The sequence below is a fragment of the Mastigoproctus giganteus genome, chromosome 9 (assembly GCF_048544385.1).
Source record: "Mastigoproctus giganteus isolate SK-2022 chromosome 9, ASM4854438v1, whole genome shotgun sequence".
In the NCBI taxonomy this organism is placed as follows: domain Eukaryota; kingdom Metazoa; phylum Arthropoda; class Arachnida; order Uropygi; family Thelyphonidae; genus Mastigoproctus; species Mastigoproctus giganteus.
This window is the reverse complement of record NC_143583.1, coordinates 163679624-163698578: the sequence shown is the minus strand read 5'-3', so window position 1 is coordinate 163698578 and position 18955 is coordinate 163679624. Positions and strand designations below refer to the sequence as shown.

The 18955-nt window shown below is 39.3% G+C and overlaps 1 protein-coding gene across 1 annotated transcript in view; it reads left to right on the top strand.

Annotated features, from left to right (window-relative positions):
• The window catches only part of LOC150080863 (glutamine synthetase-like), an 80432-nt gene that overhangs the window by 50927 nt on the left and 10550 nt on the right, over positions 1-18955 (top strand). Inside the window, exons 3-6 of the mRNA XM_090381005.1 lie at positions 392-553; positions 854-1000; positions 6240-6367; positions 18385-18584. Coding sequence (XP_090237131.1) covers positions 392-553; positions 854-1000; positions 6240-6367; positions 18385-18584 — 637 coding nt within the window. The remainder of the gene's footprint in view (positions 1-391; positions 554-853; positions 1001-6239; positions 6368-18384; positions 18585-18955) is intronic.

Here is an 18955-nt window from a genome sequence, read left to right as displayed (position 1 = left end):
GTCCTTTACAACAGAGGTTGTATTGCAAATCTCCATCTCAATTTTCGATATTTCATGGTTCCTCAAAGCGCATAATGCAGATGAACTTCTGTATGATTATTGCACATTAGTTATTTTTCTCAGATCTGTTTGACAGCTGTCTCCAAATGGTGGTAGGTGAACTGACGACAGTAGCTGAATCTAAATATTTATTTGTAGTTTACATATAAAAATACACAATACCAGCTAATGCCAACTAAAATTTATATGAAATAACAAAGACGAATGAATAAACAGTTTCCGTAATTGCCATTTAATTTATCAAAGCAAAATGAGTTATTCAAATATTATAATGTACATTATTATTTAAATAATATTATTGGTGAAGAGTAATATTTAAATTCATTTCCAGAACTACCCATTTGGGATTTCGATGGTTCCAGTACGTATCAAGCAGAAGGATCGAATTCAGATGTTTACCTCCATCCTGTAGCTATTTACAGGGATCCATTCCGAGGAGGAAATAACAAGTTGGTCCTCTGTGACACTTATAAATATAATCACAAACCCACAGGTAAACTGACTTTGTTTACTCTTTCTAAATCATATAAGACTGCAACGAATGAGTGAACCTACGTATTACTAAACTGTATATTAAATAATTGTAGAAAAATATGGGTTTGAAATGGTTCACCACAGAAGAGTACAAAATAAGAATTTTTCCTTTATAAGGAAAAAAAGACTTTTTCTGCAGTTTTTTGTACACCACTATCATAAACTTATCTATCTAGTAAACGTACATCTCTCTCTCTCTCTCTCTCTCTCTCTCTCTCTCTCTCTCAGATCATAACTAATATTTTCATTTTGCTTTCAGAATCTAACAAACGTCATCTGATGGCGGAGGCTATGGAGCGAGCTAAATATCAAGAACCCTGGTTCGGGTTGGAGCAAGAATATACGTTGCTGGGCGCGGATGGCCACCCATTTGGATGGCCAAAGAATGGCTTCCCAGGACCACAAGGTTAGATATATAAAATTATATAAGAGATAAATCTGTTCAGAAAAATAACTACTTTTTTTTGTTTCTTTTCTTCATTCCTTCTTAGATAGAATTTAGTCTCTCTCTCTCTCTCTCTCTCTCGTTTCGCCAACCTAATCGCGTGAACCGTTTTTAGGAAACGACTCCAAATAATACATATGTTTAAGGCGAAAACTCCTGTTGTCACTTGATCAAAAAAAAAAAAAACCCTCAAACTATTATATTAGGGTCACCTATAATTTTTTATATATGCCCATATGTATTATGTCTGTAAATTGTGTGTGTTCTCTGTCGATTTGTCTGTTTTGTTGGACAAAAAAACTCCAGTTTCTGGGGAGGAAAACCGTAAGCTTAAGGCTTACTATATAAAAAAAAAAAAAAAAAAAAAAAAACACTTGGGGGACGAACGTAACTACAGTTATAAGACACCATGCAAATTTCGGGCGGAATTACGATGAACATTTCTATTAACGGGGGGGGGGGTCGGTAAAGGGTTCGAGGTATGCCGGGAAGTCGCGGATATATAAGGATAAATGTCAGAAAGGAAAGGGTTAGTTAGTGAGAAAAGGAGTTAGTGCGGAAGTGAGTTAGCAACGAAGTTGATGATAGAGGGAGTGGAAGTTAGTAACGGAGTTAATGATAGAGGGGATAATAAGTGCTAGTGAGGATGAGTTCTGGAGAAGTAGTCTGGTTTTACCAAGAATAGTCGTGGAATTATTGGAGATAGTCAGTTGGGAAGCGGTAAGCTTTTTGCTGGATTTCAGAAAGGAGAAATTTCCAGCCAAAGAAAAATGGGTTATTCAGTCAACTAGGTTCAAGGCAGCAAGGAAGAATCGTGGTGAGTCGAGAGGAAGATAGGAATTAAAAGCCGGGTATTAGATGAGGAAGTCGTCACAGAAGGTGTGGGAAGGTCAAGGTGCTGATCTAAAGCATTGAAAACTATAACTGATTGTAATATAAGTACTGTTTGGTATTATTATTTCTAATAATGCTATTTGGAAAGAAAAATGCATTCCGGAGTCTTAAAGTACTATTAGTTTGTTTAGCCTAGGGAATAGCTGAACTAACAAGTTTGAAATTGTAATGAAACCTTTAGTTAGATTGTCAATTAGATTAGAGAAGAGATATTCTCAATGGAATTGATGTAATTGTGTTTTTTTTTTTTTTTGGAAAACTTCCATAATAGGAAAAGTTGTGGATAAATTTTTGTATAAATTCGTTTGTTCTATAATTAAACATGTTAAGTTTATCAGGTGTTGTTCATTGCCTCACTCAATTTCTAGCAAAAGGTATAAGTAATCCTAAAATTTTCTGATGCAGTCAGTGGCCCAAAAGATAACAAGTGTTACCTAAAATTAAAGTAAGCATTCTCACTATAATTAAAATAAGAAAAGCAGGGGCTTACAAATTTGGCGCGCCTTATAAAAATAGTGGAAGCTTACAAAACATTGCTATCTACGCCTGAGACCGACTAATTCAGCCACTGAGTGAAAAAAGCCCATTAAAGTTCCTCGCGTCGTCGACAGGATTCGAACCCGGGCCTTTTCAGCCCGGTGACGAACGATACACTGTGCTAACCGCGCAGACCGTCACTTGATCTACTGTGCTCGGTGACAGTATATTGATTTCACTACAGGACCATATGTCATAAACCACAAGAATTTCTAAGTTGTAGGATGTAGTCAGCCGATCTCAGGCGGAGGGAGTATTATTCCGAATTTTTCAGCCCACGTAACATGCCAATGCACCTCCGAAGTGTATTTACGTTAGGGGTAATGAATCTTAAACCCTTTTTCTTCAGTTTGATAGCATTTTATGACGCATAACATGGGTCTTAGCATTTGCACACGATTCTTCTAAAATCATGCTATTCGTCAGTGCACGCCGACTTACAATACTCATGACTGAATGCCAGCAACGTCAGGTCTTTTTATCCATTATTTATTGTAGTGCAAAACTTGCTATCAGTTGATAGCCATTTCACTCACCTGAGGAATACAAATTTGAGAAGAAAAAAAAAAAATCTCCATTCGCGAAGAGTATTTTAACTCTTCATATCCTTGTTATCTGTGACCTCCCTTCTCATGGGTGTTCATTTCCCGACGAACGTAATTAAAACGTGATGAGAACTACTCTCACTTCCTTGTTAGATGTACTCTGATGAACTACGTATTAAAACAGTGCTGAAGATTAAGTTGAATTATCTGAAAATGGCTGCATAGCTCATTCTGATATCCGCTTTATTATTATAATTATTGAATTGAACGTTAAATAAAACTGGATGTTATAAATTCATGAACAGCATAAATTTTTTATACATATCTGATTCACAGATTGAAGGAGCGAAGTGAACAAGAAAAATAATTATAATCTAGAAAAGTAACTTTTTATAATATAAAAAAGTATACAGTTGTGCTGTATAGAAAGAAGCATATTCACAGCGAGAGGAGGCAGTAATTATTTCTGTATTTTGCTCCTGTTTACTTTTAAAAACTTCATTGTATAGTGAAGTAGGGAAAAAAAAAAAAGTGGCGAACCAAGGTCACTTGACTTCCCACTCCATACTAACGATATGGAAGAGAATGCTTAGTGAGTGACCCTGACAAGCCTGCTGTTTTTCTCCCTGCTATAGTTGCTTGTTTATAATATCTCATCTTGGATTCTTGTAAACATAAGAAATAATCCGCTTTATTTTTGGAAATAAAATTGTAAATATCTGACAAAAATTAGTTCATTATATTTATTCCTAAACTGATGGTAATAATTATTGTCTTTCGTCATAGGCAGTAACAAAATCAATCTGTTAGCTTATTCTGTCGTCCTTTACGCCGAGGACCACGTATCAACGAATTGTAACATCTGTATACCTTTCATCTATGGATGCTGCATTTCTCCATTCTTTTCATAAAATTTTCCGTTGAGTTACTATGGATAACTCAACATTTTAAAAATTACTGAAATTAGAATTCTTTTCGGGTAAAACAAAAGGTAAGCCACTGATTTCTTTAAGATCACACTTGTCATCGTTGAATGAGGTTCAAAATCTAGTCAAATAATATTTAAAATTTCTAAAATTGCAACTTTCTTTTTCATGCCAAAGAGATTAAGGGCAAGAGGCGTCCGCGTATTATGTTTGTAAATTGCATGCATTTTATATTTGTCTTTTGCTGGATAAAAAAAAAAAACAGAATTTCGGAGGTGGGAATGCAACCTCGCCCGGCACTGACTAGCTTGTCATGGTATGAAAAAGCTCATAAATTCCAATGGTCGTAAGATAACCGAATCGAGACCTTTTTTGCCCATATGGTGTGGGTCCACCATTCGTAACCATTGTGCTACATGTGACAGCACATTTTTTTTTTTTCAAATTACAGTTACTGAATTCAGCTTTTGTCTCATCGATGTATTTCTAACACGTAAAAATTGATTGTCTGTTATTTACAGCTGTGGGTCAAGTATACAATATGCTTACCAGATTAATATGGAAGAGAAGACAGAGTTGCTGATTTGTTCTTTTTTTTGGGGGGGGGGTTACAATTTCTGGGTTTCTCGAGAGCTCACGCAAAAACTGTGGGGGGAACTACTTAAATTAAAATCAGAAAATACTCGGAAATGCGCAAACCAGTGACGGTCAAGCTTTTCTGTAGTTCTTTTATTGCGAGTATTAGTAAGCCAGACGATGCAAGGCAGTGTGGACTTTGTTCCTAATATTTTACTAATGTGACTGCTGTAACTATTTCAAATTTAACGTCGAAGTTTATTAACCGATTTAACCAAGTACGAAGGTGGGCAGGGTGGTTAATGACGCAATCACGGTATGCTACTTCAACAAAACCTATATAAATTATTTTGATGGACCGAGAAATGGTGGCTGAGGTATAACGCTAAAAAAATATAAGATCATGCATCTTGGTAGATAACTGAAGCAGAGCTTTCAAAGTGGGTGTCGCAAAGTTTAGCACCATATCAGCATTGTTTTCACATTCATTTCTTTTCAGTGTGTGTGTTTATATATATTGACGCAAATGAAAATAATTTATTGAGTAATACATTGGCGACATTTATTTCTTCATGGGCTTCATCATACTCTGCGGTCAGTGAGCTCTGGGTACATTATTTCTCTTTGAAAGATTTGGGTAGCACTAAACTCATGACAATGGATAACGAAAAGGATTTTGGAACAGCAATGCAATTTGATATGAACTTCAAGAACAATGTGAACAGGCCTTTTTTGGCAGCTCATAAGGTTTTCTATCAGTTATATCCAAGAACTTTGCCGGTAGATACAAAAAAGGTCATCTGCAAGGTTAGGCATCTTGAATATTGCATACAGAATTGGAAATCTCATTTTAGGATAAATGTGTACCGGAGAAGGTACAGAGAAGAGCGACAGAACTATTTAAGGACATTCTTATCGAGAACTTTCTGTAAGGAGGCGCTTAATTAAGAGTTCGTTCTGTAAGTTAGTGTTTTGAAATCAGGCGTCTGCTGGGCAATCCGATTAAGGTATTCGAGGCTTTAAAAGGATTCAGTAAACTAAACGCAGATAGTAATTTTATAACACTTAATCATATGACATGTACAAAGAGCGCATACATTTAAATTGATTGGAGATCACTATAGTATAGATGTCAAAAATTTTCCTTTAATCAAAGACCGATTGACTACCAAAATAAACTGCCGCCTCTTGTGGATATTTATCTAAATTTAAAGGATTGGACAAATACTTGAAAGAAAAGGAATATGAAGTCACGGAAGTTAACATTGGTTATCCTTAAGTATTTATTTCAATAACAACAACAACAAGTACTGATATTTTTGTTGAATGTATTGGTTTTTTTTTTTTTTTTTGTAAAAATTAGAATTTTTACAAGAGAAGATGGATGGATCTGCTTCGAGTGAAGCAGATCCATCCAAAAGCAGATGGATTGCTTCACTTTCGAGACAAAAACATAATTGAGTACCACCAGATTTTTTTCCCGGTAGTACACTTGTGGCATTTCGGGCATAACAGATCGAAAGTGTGATTTACGCTTCTTTGCTTACAGCACTGAAATTACAGTACATGTAAGTTACATTAGGACGTGAGTTTCGTGTAAAATTTACGCAATTATATTAAAAATCAACATTCAGTTACTGGTGTGTGTGCTGTGTGTCAACTAAAAATGTTATTAATACCAACAAAAATCTGTTGTATGCAGAATCTATATTTTCTGTCTAGGTCCTTATTATTGTGGAGTCGGTGCTAATAAAGCATACGGCAGGGACATTGTGGAATCTCATTACAGAGCTTGCATGTATGCAGGACTGAATATCTGTGGTACTAATGCGGAAGTAATGCCTGCTCAGGTAAGATGAATTATAAAACTGATTATTATTTGATTTTTTTATGATTAAAGATGTTTGTTATTTGGTTTTTAGGAGCATTAGCAATTAAGGCCATATTGCTCCGGGGATATGCGGTGGTCATTCCCTGACCCATATCCTCCGTATTTGGTGGTCACGGGCTCGAACCCCGGTCTAATCAAGAAGCGTGTGCTATGAACTGCTGCTCATGCCCACCTGGCTACGGAGGCGCCTATTAAAGATGTATATCGGATCGGTTTTCTAATTTCATACATCATCAAAAGGGACATAAGAATTATAACGCGCAGTTCATTTGATAGAAATACTAAGAGCATTTCTACTTAATTCCTATTTTTAACTCCAGGTCCCTTGGTCTTGCTGAATAATAAAGGTAATGTTGCAAAGAAACAGTTATATAGCACCAGCTTTATTGAAAAGCTGCTTCATTGCACATAATAATAAGTCGTGTGCAGCTCAATCGTTTTCATTTACGTGACCGATCGGAAAACGAGGCAACTACTGTTCGATTTTCAGAAGTTAGTGACATACAGAGAAAAAAAAAAAAAAACTATGCATATAATCGAGAATCTCCATAGGCAGGTTAGTCATTCACTCTATAATTTCACCCTTGTTATCAACAAACTTTTGTCTTAAGAAACACACTGCTTACGTAAGCAGACGGTACCGCAAATTATGTGGGCGAGAGAGAGAGGCTAACAAATTACCTTCAATAGCCTATTGATTCTCTCAACACATAGATTAGAGAAGCTTACAATTAATCATTTCCGCAATGAATACAATCATTAACTGTATTTCACGGTCACGCGATCTTGAACCAAGCCGACTCAAAGATATGCACTCTCGCGCTTGACCACTCGGCTAGGTTTGGCCAATGAGAAGAGTCTGGGATATTGTCTCAGGGTTAAAAACGCCTGAATTCATGAAACACCAATCACTTTAACTAGATCTTTTTACTGCGAAGCACTATAAAATAAATAAAATAAATAAATAAATTTTTCTGTTTATACTCCGGGACGACCAAACGGTCAGAGGAGTTCACAAGATAGATAGAATACAAGAAACAGCACCGTATTCAGTAGTCACGGGCTTGAACCCCGGTCACTCAAGGCACGTGTACTTACGCACCCGCGCGCCTGACCACTAGGCTACGGCAGCCTGAAAGGGTTCCTGAAATAACCAGAAAGGGTTCTCCCAGCATCCGTGCCCTCGTGGGTAGCACAGTCCACACCGGGTGGAAAAGACCAGAGTTTGAGTCCCGTCGATGACGTGAAGGATTTTTATGGGTCCGTTTCACAACGTTTTTTTTTTTTTTTTTTTGATTTGGTAGTTGTTGGCGCATCGGCTTCTGTGGCCATATTGCACCTCCCAAGGTTTTTACAGTACTTTGATCCAAGCCCGAGGCGGGAATCGAACCCGCGACCTTTGGGTTGCCGGGCAGGTACTTTACCAACTCGGCTAGCCCGGTCGGCGTTTCACAACGTGGCTGAGTTAGTCGGTCTCAGGCGATGGGGGAAAAACTAAACTATTTTTAGGCCATCCGAATAATTAAATTCATCTGCCGTGCTGTGTACCTTGTCTGTTAATTGCGTGTGTTCTATGATCGATTTGTCTGTTTTGCTGGACGAAAACCCCCAGTTTCTGTGGAGAAACCTTGTTATCTACGCCTGAGACCGACTAACTCAGCCACGGAGTGAAAAAAGCCCATTAAAGTTCCTCGCGTCATCGATGGGATTCGAACTGGGACCTTTTCTACCCGGTATGAGGAGGGCGGTGACGATACCACTATGCTACTCACGCAGACCTCAGGTGAGGGTAGCATGGTAGCATCCAGCAAACAGAAAAAATCATATAATACATGCAATTTATAGACAGTATATAAGGAGCAATACGGCTTTAGTCGCTGATGCTTCTAAAACCCTATTTAAAACAACAATAACAACCACTGGTACCCGTCCTTGGCATGGAGAGCTGGGCCACCAGTACTCTGGCCAGAAAAGAACAAGGTGGTACAGGAAAGAAGTGGATTGTACAAAACAGTTAACAGGAAGGAAGGATGGAGGCATTACTCAAGGTCAGTGAGGAACAGAAACCTAAAGGAGGTGGAGGGCCCTACAGAAGGGGATGGAATGGGGATAGCATAAGTGGGCCGCAGTGACACAGATGAGAAGGCGCGAGTCAGAGACTGGCACAGAAGGCAGCAGCTACCAATACAGTGGTCATCGGTGAAATTCTGCCAGGGAGATAATTCTGGCCAGAGAAAAGGAGAAGCAAATTCCAGGAGTTACTGTTTCAGATAGCAAGGAAGGGCATTCACCTATTAAGAGTCCTGCGTACCAGTGGATCAAGTCTGCTGAATCGCGTAGCAAAACCCAAACGGGAATGCTGCTGCTGCTTGGAGAAGATTATCCAGTTTAGATGCGTTCAGGACTCATTAGTGTGAGTTGCAGACTGAGACTACTGTAGTAAAGGAGAAAATTTTGGACCATGGGGGCAGAGTAAGGGTCCATCTGAAGATAAAGATGCTTGGTTCAAGGTGTTATTAGTGCATGAAGACTTGGTGAGGTGTGGTGCCTACTGCAATAAACCAAAGGACTCCATCAGTGTTCCACTTCTGGGAGCAGTACTACACTGCAATGTTCCTACCTGTTATCACCTATGGAGCCGATGCGTGATTCACCCGCTCGGCCATAGTAAGAAATAGGAATAAATTAGAATCAATACTACGCATTATTACCAGAGCATGTCGCACAGTAAGCACACCTGAGCTACAGTTGCTGGCCGGAGTTCTTCCATTTTATCTGGAAGTAGCCAAAAGAGGCTTATATTATAGACTTAAAAAGGGCATACCCACAGAATTTCTGGGGACAGTCCTTGATACAGCCAACACATTCAAAGCCGAAAAAAAAAAAAAAAAAAAAAAAATAGCCACAAAGCTCCATGAGCTATGGCAAACAAAGTGGGAGCAAGAAACTAGAGGTCTGGTTACCAAAAGGTTTCTGTCACGAGTAGAAATGGTTAGCCCAAAGCCACCTAAGTGGTATACCCCTGGACTTTTTATATTGACAGGTCACGGCTCCCTAAAGGCGAAACTAACCTCCTTAGGGCTGACTGATGACCCAAACTGCACCTGTGGCGAGAGTGAAGACTGGGCACACATTCTATATGGCCCCCTTTCCAGGGAAGAAGAACATCTGTTCATCATAGAGGAAAATTATAAAGCCTTTACATCCTTCATACAGAAAGTATTTGAAATGCGCAGAACTATCCAAAGAATGGTAATTCGGTCCCCCCCCAGAAATTAAACAATAATGAATAGTTTAAATTGCCCACGTTTCCCACCATGTCCAGATGATGACTTAATGCCAGGATAACAGTATTTTTTTACCCTGACAGAAACCTGACATGACAAAACCGGATTGACCTGGGTACCTCCAGGTCTACTCTGCCATGTGTAGGAACCTGGGGCCCATACCAAATAAGTAACCATGTAGGGGAGGGAGATGTAGAGGCAGCCAGGGAAGCAGATTAGCTGAAAAATATCAGTAAGCTAGTAGCAAGAGGATGCAATGAAGAATGAAAGACAGAATGAATAGCCTGGCCACTGAGTGAATTATGGTCATCATCATCATCATCAGCCATTTTCAATCCACTGCAGGATGAAGGCCTCTCCAGCAACTTTCCAGTTCCTTCTGTTTTGAGCACTGGCCATAATTATGGTATATTTGAGCACTGGCCAGAATTATGGTAAAAGGGAATAAATGGCAGTTTTGGTGAAAGAAAGACTGACCTAGCATGAAGTTTGTTTGTTATTGTTATTTGGTTTTTAGGAGCATTAGCAACTAAGGCTATATTGCTCCGGGGATATGCGGTGGTCATTCCCTGACCTTTCCACAACCTCCGTATTTGGTGGTCACAGGCTCGAAACCCGGTGTAATCAAGAAGCGTGTGCTACGCACTGCTGCTCCTGCCCATCTGGCTATGGAGGCGCCCCCATACGGAAAAGAGAGAATAAATGGGAATGAGTGAAAGAGCAAATGTAAGAATACAAAGCAAATGTCAGAAAGAATACAACGTTAATAATAACTTAAATTACTTTATATATACTAACAAATATTTACTGACCACACAAACACTATCACTGCATTCTCTTCTGGCATGCAAAAACTTGCGGCTAGGCCTGCACCACAACTGAAGAATAACGGTAAGTTGAGGTGCCCAGAGAGTGCAGCGCAGAAAGAAAGAGTCGAACAAAAGAACTGAAAGCCAGAAGATTGAATGAGAGTGCAAGTGTGTGAGAAAAAGAACACAAACCATAAATGCTACAGTTAGGCACACACTAACCCTAGTATTTAAATTTACATTACACGTCGTTGCATCTAACCCTGGTGTGTGAGAAAAAGATGAACGAGTGAAAAAAAAAACAAAACATATATATATACACACACAGTAGAACCCGGATAAGAAATTCCCGCAGAAGTTTCTCCGATACTAGGTTTGGTTTCTTAAGTACCAATTTCAACTCTACATGTTGTAATGTATTATTTTCCCGGATAAAAAGTTCGGTTGTTATTGTTGTTTGGTTTTTAGGAGCATTAGCAACTAAGGCCATATTGCTCTGGGAATAAGCGGTGGTCATTCCCTGACCTTTCCGCATCCTCCATATTTGGTAAAAAGAATACACTATTATTATAACGATGTTTTCCCACTTAATGTTTTTTTTTAAATATAGAAATTCTTTATTTTTAATATTAAAAAATATATTAAACAATATAAACATTTTGGTAATCGAACAGGTTAGTGCAAAGCATCATTTTAGTTCTCGTAGTAAACCACCGAAGGAGGTGAAATGGCATCGTTTTTTTTTTTTACATCTCATGTTGTGAATGCCTTCACAACGAGTTGCAATATCACTACTTCTCCACAGAGCCTCCAGTTTTATCGATGCACTCGACGCACAGTTATACTTCATAACCGGGTTGTTACTATTGCAACAACAGGGTATCGGCCCACCCACCGATGAGAAGCCAATAAACTTTGAAACGGTGCTGTCTTGGGGAGGTTTGATGGGGTACTCGTTACCGCGAATAGGTAACAACAGTCTTCTATTAATGGGGAAGAGTTGCCTATTTGGGGTATTTATGAGTGGTTTAGTTCAGTGAGTGAGTGTGAGGAGTAACTGTCTCTTTCGACGGCATTTATCCTTCTTCCTCTCCTACTATCACTTTCCTAAGTCTAATAGGGACAGTAGGTAGATAATAGTTTTATTCCATACCATTTTTCAAACGGTGCCGTCTGGTGGTGATATCTGCCGAGAATAAGTAACATTAATCTTCTCCATAGGTGAAGCGTTACTTATTCGATGTAGTGCAATAACTATGGCAACTCATTGTGAAGGTATTCACAATATGAGATAATTAAAACGATGCATTCAAATTACCTTGGTAGTAGAAATGGTGTGTGCATTACCCATGCATTATTAAACTCCTTCATACTCTTAGGCATTTAGCAAAGAAATATCTTTTACTGTACATTTGATTGAGCTAATTGCTGGGCCGTTATATTTAGCTCATTCTGTGGTGAACAGAATGAGATTATAATTCGTGGGTTTAATGTCAAAAAACGTTAACTACAAAACTGCACTTGTTTTGAAACAACTTTAGTTTCACTTTATACAAATAACAATGCATATCATGTCACACAGTTGTAGCTCTCTAGTACTTGACTAGCTGTAAGCACATTTCCGGTAAACAAAAATGTCAAATGACTTTCTTGGTTAATTACAAAAACGTTTACTACAAAATGATTTTGTAGTTAACGTTGTTTGACACCAAACCTCAGAATTTACTCAGATGAATAGAATTTTCCATCTTCACAAACTAGAGGAACTCGCAAAACAGTGGTACTCTGTCATCAATGTCAGTGCTTTAAATTCGTCAATAAAAACAACTGAATTGGTTCCTTGGCAGATGAGATATTTAACATTAAGTTCAGTAAGTAAAAGTATGCCATCTGCTACATATATAACTAATTAACCAGTAATTAAGGGGATTAAGTATTACACAATACTAATTTCTTGCAAGAAGTTTGTGCGAGACAAATGTCCAATGGATGCTGTTAGAATATCATCCACTTGTCTGCCTTTATTTAGTGTTCGTTATAAGATAGACAAAGACTATTAGGTTGTAACCGATTTTGAGCAGATGGGGCAAGGCCTATTAGCTTTGAGTGAGCACACTAATAAGCCTTTTCGACTTCGTGTTTTAATAAACTGATTTATTTTTATATAATGTGTTGGCCACGTGACCCTAAGTGGATCAGAAGTTTAAAAGACAGAGACAAGGATGTTAACCGTATTTTGCGGGATTCAAACACACGGCGTGCGTAAATTTTTACTTGCATTAATGACCATCCGGCAATAGTGGGCTGTTTCAATAAATAAAGTTTCTGTTTATACTCCGGAACGACCACAAGAGGTCAGAGGAGTTCACGAGATAGTAGTCATGCGAGCTTGAACTATGGTCACTCAACAGCGTACACATCTGTACCCTCTCACCCTTCACCACTCGCCTACAGCTGGCTGTAGGCGAGTGGTGAAGGCTTTTTTTTCTGCTTTTTTTTTTTTTTTTTTTTTTTGCTTTACGTAAGGTGTCTTTTGAAGGTGCTGAATTTTGAGAAAAAATCTGTTAAATTAGTTTTTTTGTAAAACTATTTGATTAGGAATTTTGTGTAATTATAATACTGTACTTTGTTTGCGAATCTTATTTTAGGTATGAAAGCAAAGTTGTAAGCACTAAATTCGGTTGAGTGACTTTTGTAATACTTGCTCTGTGCTCTTCATTAATATTTTGCAATCCTTGTCAATTAGGCTTGCGGTTTATTATTATTATTTTTTAAAGTTAGGAATTCGAGGCCATAGGCAAGGAGAAACACGCGTAATTCTGATGAGCTTTTAATAGTTTACTGGAAGTTAAGGTATTGTGTAAGCAAATATGCCTTATGGCAGGTCGAGCGATGGAATGTCGTTTTCAGGACTAGTTTTGAAATTAATGTACGAGATTCAAGCAGCCATTATTTTATAATTGATGCTTTCAGCTTGGATAAGTATAGTCAAAACAGTAATTCATTCTTGGCCAATTCAAACTTCCATATTCAGTATTGCAAATGGGAGGAGACAACGCTCGTTTAACAAATATGTTAGTGGTAGGGATCAATCACCGGAATTGCTACACAGAGGTGGCATGGCTGTTTTTGTTTTGTGAAAGGGATTTGCGCATAGTTCTGGAATTTTTTTTTTTTTTTATGAAAACCCCAAACACGAAAAGGTATCAAAACCTATAGTAATGGGTTGAAGATGATAGGTAGCGAGGGACTGCCCGAACCTTTGCTCTGGTGACTAAACATGGGTTACACCACTTCAGGTCTCCAATAAGCAAAGTGGTAGTATTTCACCGATCGATTAAAGTCATCTGCTATCTAGTGGCAGTACTAGAAGTATTATATTATTGTTATTTTATATTAGCAACAGTCACTGGATATATACTGTATAAAAATTTTCTAAACATGCAATTCAAAGAGTTGATAAACGCATCAACTGTTGTTGTTTGCAGAAAAACTGGTAAAACTTACTGAAGTTTTCTCTTGAATTATATTTCATTTAATATTATTTAAATCTTTCACTATTTACGTTTTCAGGATTTCACAGTTAATTTTCATACAGGAACGTTATCTTGCTAGGATGTTCTGAAATGTAGTCAATAACTTTCTTTAATAATAATACTTGAATATTATCTAACTGTGCAACCGGACTACACAGTTGGCCGGCGGTGATGGTATCTACGTCAGTCTACGTCAGCTTGAGGGATGTTTTTATGGACATCACTGAACTCCCTCATCTCCACTGAACACACCCTCACCTCCAGATGCTACCTCAGCATTGTTTCGGACCAAGTTTTTCCCTACGTGCTGATTGTATCGAGATGGTACTGGATGCTTTAAACAAAACAACGTATCACAAGGTCCGCATTGTGCAGGAATGATTCTAAGATCATGTTCAAGCATTTTGTGTGCTCCCTTGGCCACCAAATTCCTCCAACGTCAATCCCATCGACCATTTGTGCGATACGGTGGAACGAAGTATTCGCAGTCTACGTCAGTGCCTCGCTCCGTTTCCGAACATCCTTCTGTCCAGCTGGTCCAGGATAGCTGAGAACACATGCATTCTCGTGGAGTCATGCCACGCCGGGTGCAAGCGGTTATATCACGGCGAAAGGTAGTCTAACACTTTTAGAGAGTAGTTTTTTGGTCCCACCAGAAAATGTTTAACGAGTTTATTCTTGACCCAAACATTCGGTTTACAAATTCAACTAAATTTGTTTTACAATACATTGTTATCTAGTACACTTCTCTTTAAACTTGTGGATCTGGAAAGTTTGTATAAATAAAAGTACATACAAGTTAGTGCAATGCATCAGTTCTATACGCATTAAAGCACCGAGGTTGGTGAAATGGCGTCGTTTTCATTACATTTCGCATTGTGAATATTTTAATAAACAAAAGGATTAAAAAGATGGCTATTAAATAAATGGGAAGGCATAAGGTCTCCAATATTGTAATTTAACAGTAATGGGTTACATTAGCATGCAACAGTTAACACAAGGATGCGTAATAACGGTGTTATGACACATTCCTGCAACTGGATTTTAAAAAAAATTCAAACGACAGGATAAATGTTCATGGCGAAATAGACTAACATGTCTCTGCCTAACTAGTGATTGTAACTACTACACTGCTGGACATCATTAGCAAAACAAAATGTATTTCATGAGTATTTTATTATGAACAGTGTTGCCGAAGGGGAATATTTGATATAATAGGCATCCTCGAGTGCAAATTCGGAGTATCCAATAGAAATTGATCTACCGGCTTACAGAGCTGCACATTATGTAAGTTATTCATGCCTATAAAAAAACACGAGTTGCGACCACATCACTTTATTCCAATTTTTTGGCTTGCTGAGTGCGATAGCCACATCTGCAGTACTCAGGATGGCAAGTCAGCGTCGTTTAGATGATTCTTTGAGATGGCGGGCCGTTGGACGACTTGAAGCTGAGCAGTTGCAGGCAGAGGTGGCACGTTGGCTTAATGTGTCATGCAATGTCGTCTCGGCACTGTGCAAGAGCTGCTTAACCCTCCAGGGCAAAACACAACTGCTGAATATAAGAAACTTCAATAAGGAGGAACCTCGTGGACTCTTAGTACAACGACCTACCTGATAGAGACGGGGAAATATGACTGACGCGTGTGAGGATACCCGCTCGTGCATCGCCTGCGCAAAAATGGATATGCTAACTACTAGACAGGTCGGGACTGTCCCAGGAATGACGAACTTTCACGGCCTAGACACGTCAACTACTGTGACTACACGCAGCTTTGCTGCCGACTCCATAAGGCTCCTACACCTGTGCTCACTTGCACAGGGCTTTTACTCATCTTCCTGGGCGGGGGAGAGAGGGGACGACTTTGCCGTTCCCTCTCCCTCTCGCCCACCCCTCTTTTCCTCCTAGTGGGCATGGGCATGCCCCACTGACCTTCTCTGGGGTTGTCTTCCCTATTGACCCCATATTTCTGACTTTTCCCCAGCCTTCAGTCTCCTCCCCACTCTGACTAAACATCACAGCATATGCCCCCACACTACCAAAATTTTAATTGTTCAAGTCATGCATGCCCTTTGCCTCTAATAGTCTCTTTAGCGCCTTACCCAGAAAATCGCCGCGTGTTGCTTTTTTTCTTTTTTTTTTTTACATAGGCCCTAGCCGCTGAAATCTCAAGAAACTAGGTGGCAGGGCCTGCCAGAGTAAAGCTTCATACTACTGGTCTGCCTCCACGGGGCCAAGTGTGGGCAACATTGGGCCTCAGGAGTCCAGCGGCTAAATGGCCAGATGAACAACGATATTACACTTATACAAAATCCATACACTTTTAAATCTCTGGCCTTCCCAGTGAACTGGTACACTTACAATGAAAGCAACGTGGAGATGGGGGAACCCCCTGGTGCCGTTAGACATCAATACACTTTACACTTCACTTATGGAAGCAGTTCAGAGGATATCGTAGGGTTGTGTCTTGCTGTTAGACTCAGATAGCGGTCTGTTTTGGTTGACGTAGCCCTTCGGACGATCTTGACCAGCTCTTCTTGTAATGGTTCCTGTCTCCTGAAACTGCTTCCATAAAGTGTGAAGTATATTGTCGTCAAACGGCACCAGGCGTTTCTCCTATCTCCACGTAGCTTTCATTGTGGGTGTACCAGTTCACTGGGAACTGGTACACCCACAATATTTGCTTTTCAGACGCTATTGTGGCACACAGTGGAAACTCTGGAGACGGCCTCAAAAAACAAGAATATCTTAAATCCCATTAACTCCAAACCACCACAGAGCTCGCCGAAAGTGCCATGAACATGTGACTTGGAGCCCTGAAAAATGGGATACTGTTCTGTTCTGATGAGTTCCGTTTTTGCCTACAAATCGATTCAAGACTATTTCATCTGGAGACAACGAGAAATGCGGTACCATCCCTCCAACATTAGAGAAAGGAACACTTACGGTGGGGCGGTGTTCTCGTGTCGGGTGGAATCAACGGCTGCAGCCCTCTTCATGTTTTTGATAGGAGTACCGTAACTGTGCAGACGTACCGAGAACAGATCCTCGAACCCAATTTGCGACTTTTTAGGAGTGCGGTTGGCCCATTTTCTTTTCATGCACGACAACGCCACTGCACATAGAGCTCGAGTGGGAGAGGAATACCTTGAAACTGAAGGCAACTAACAACTGCCGTGGCTAGAACGATCTTAAATCCGATCGAACATATGTGGGAAGCCCTTGGGCATCGCACTGCATGCCGACAGCCAACTCCTCGGTCACTTGGTGAGCTAAGGTTTGCGCTGGTGGAAGAATGGGATTTGTTGCCACAGAATCTTATAGACACCCTTATATCGAGCATGGTTCACCGCTGTCAGGTCTGTTTAGCCGTTAGAGGGGCTCATACGCCGTATTGATGTCATGTGACCACATTTTCGAGCATCTTGTATCGACTTCTGTAACGTGACCTTTTCGGTAATTCTTGTACACCTGTAAATGTCCCTTACCTGCCCAAAGTTTGTCCCTGTCTTCTCATTTCATCGTTATTCTACGGTACGCCATCATACCAAATTGTTTCCCTTCATCGCAAACTGCACGAGTTACACTACGTGTTCTGTTAATTTTGTCGAGCAGTGTAGTCTTCTCTTTACTATGTGTATTTGTGAGCGCGGGGAACAGTTGTGTTTTTTTTTTTTTTTTTGTCGAGCAAATGTAAGTTGCTTCTAAAAGTTTTTAGCTACTTTTGCCCGAAAACGAGTTTCCATAATGTACATGAAATACTGACTGAAAGTTTAGTAACTGGGTATCTTGAAAAGAGCGCTACCTGAAATACTGTCTGTATAAAAGGCGTAGATACCACAGTGCAAGAATAGCGTTAAGGGCTATGAAGAGCCCATTGGTCTGTCCGATAATTTTTTATAAATATCACAAAGAATAGAGCCACAGACGTTATTTCTGTAATTTTCAATAACGGTATCTAGTATTGAATGGCCATTTAGTAAATTAAAAATCACAAGCAACAAAAAAAAAAAAAAAAAATTCTATAGATCAAACCAGATTAAACGAACTGAGTATACTAGCTACTGAGCACAAAAAGCTGCCAAAATGGACATCGTTTCATGTTAATAAAAATATTTCACGTACGCCTGTACGTGAAATACAGGAAAACGTTCAGTAACTTGGTGTCCCGGGAAGAGCGCTTTGTAAATTTCGTTAGGAAATTCAATAAACAATGTATTCATCATTTACCTTCCAATATGTTATTTAGTAATAATATAAATCACGGTATTTGCTTTTTAGGAATTTTATTTGTGTACAGTTTTACATAAATATCACTTAATGTAAACATTTTTTCTTCTACAGTGGGAATTTCAGGTTGGACCCGTCGAAGGATTGGATGTTGGAGATCAAGTATGGATGGCCCGTTACATTTTGCATCGCGTGGCAGAAGAATTTGGTATAATAGTTACATTTGACCCGAAGCCAATGCCTGGCAATTGGAACGGAGCAGGAGCTCATACAAACTTCAGTACTAAAGCTATGAGGGAACCGAATGGACTGAAGTAAGTAACTAGTTTACCATAATAATGTATCCCTGGTAGCACTATGGCTATTTAGCGAGTGTTATTCAAAAAGTAGTGGCAACCTGCCACATACAAGCGTAGAAATCAAGCTGCGTAAGTTATGTATAAAAGTTAAGAAAAAGTTTTATAATAGTAGCAATTTGTAAGTGTACGAGAATTGAAAAACTGTTTCTAAATGGAAACAGTGTGTGTGTGTGTGTGTGTGTGTGTGTGTGCGCGCGCGCGCGCACTTCAGGTGCGCTGAACCATGTTTACCAAGAAAGATCAGTGCACTTGAATAAATACTAGTCTAAGGAGGCGAAACGCATAGGAATAACTGTGGCTTGCATGAAGCACACAGGTATAATGCA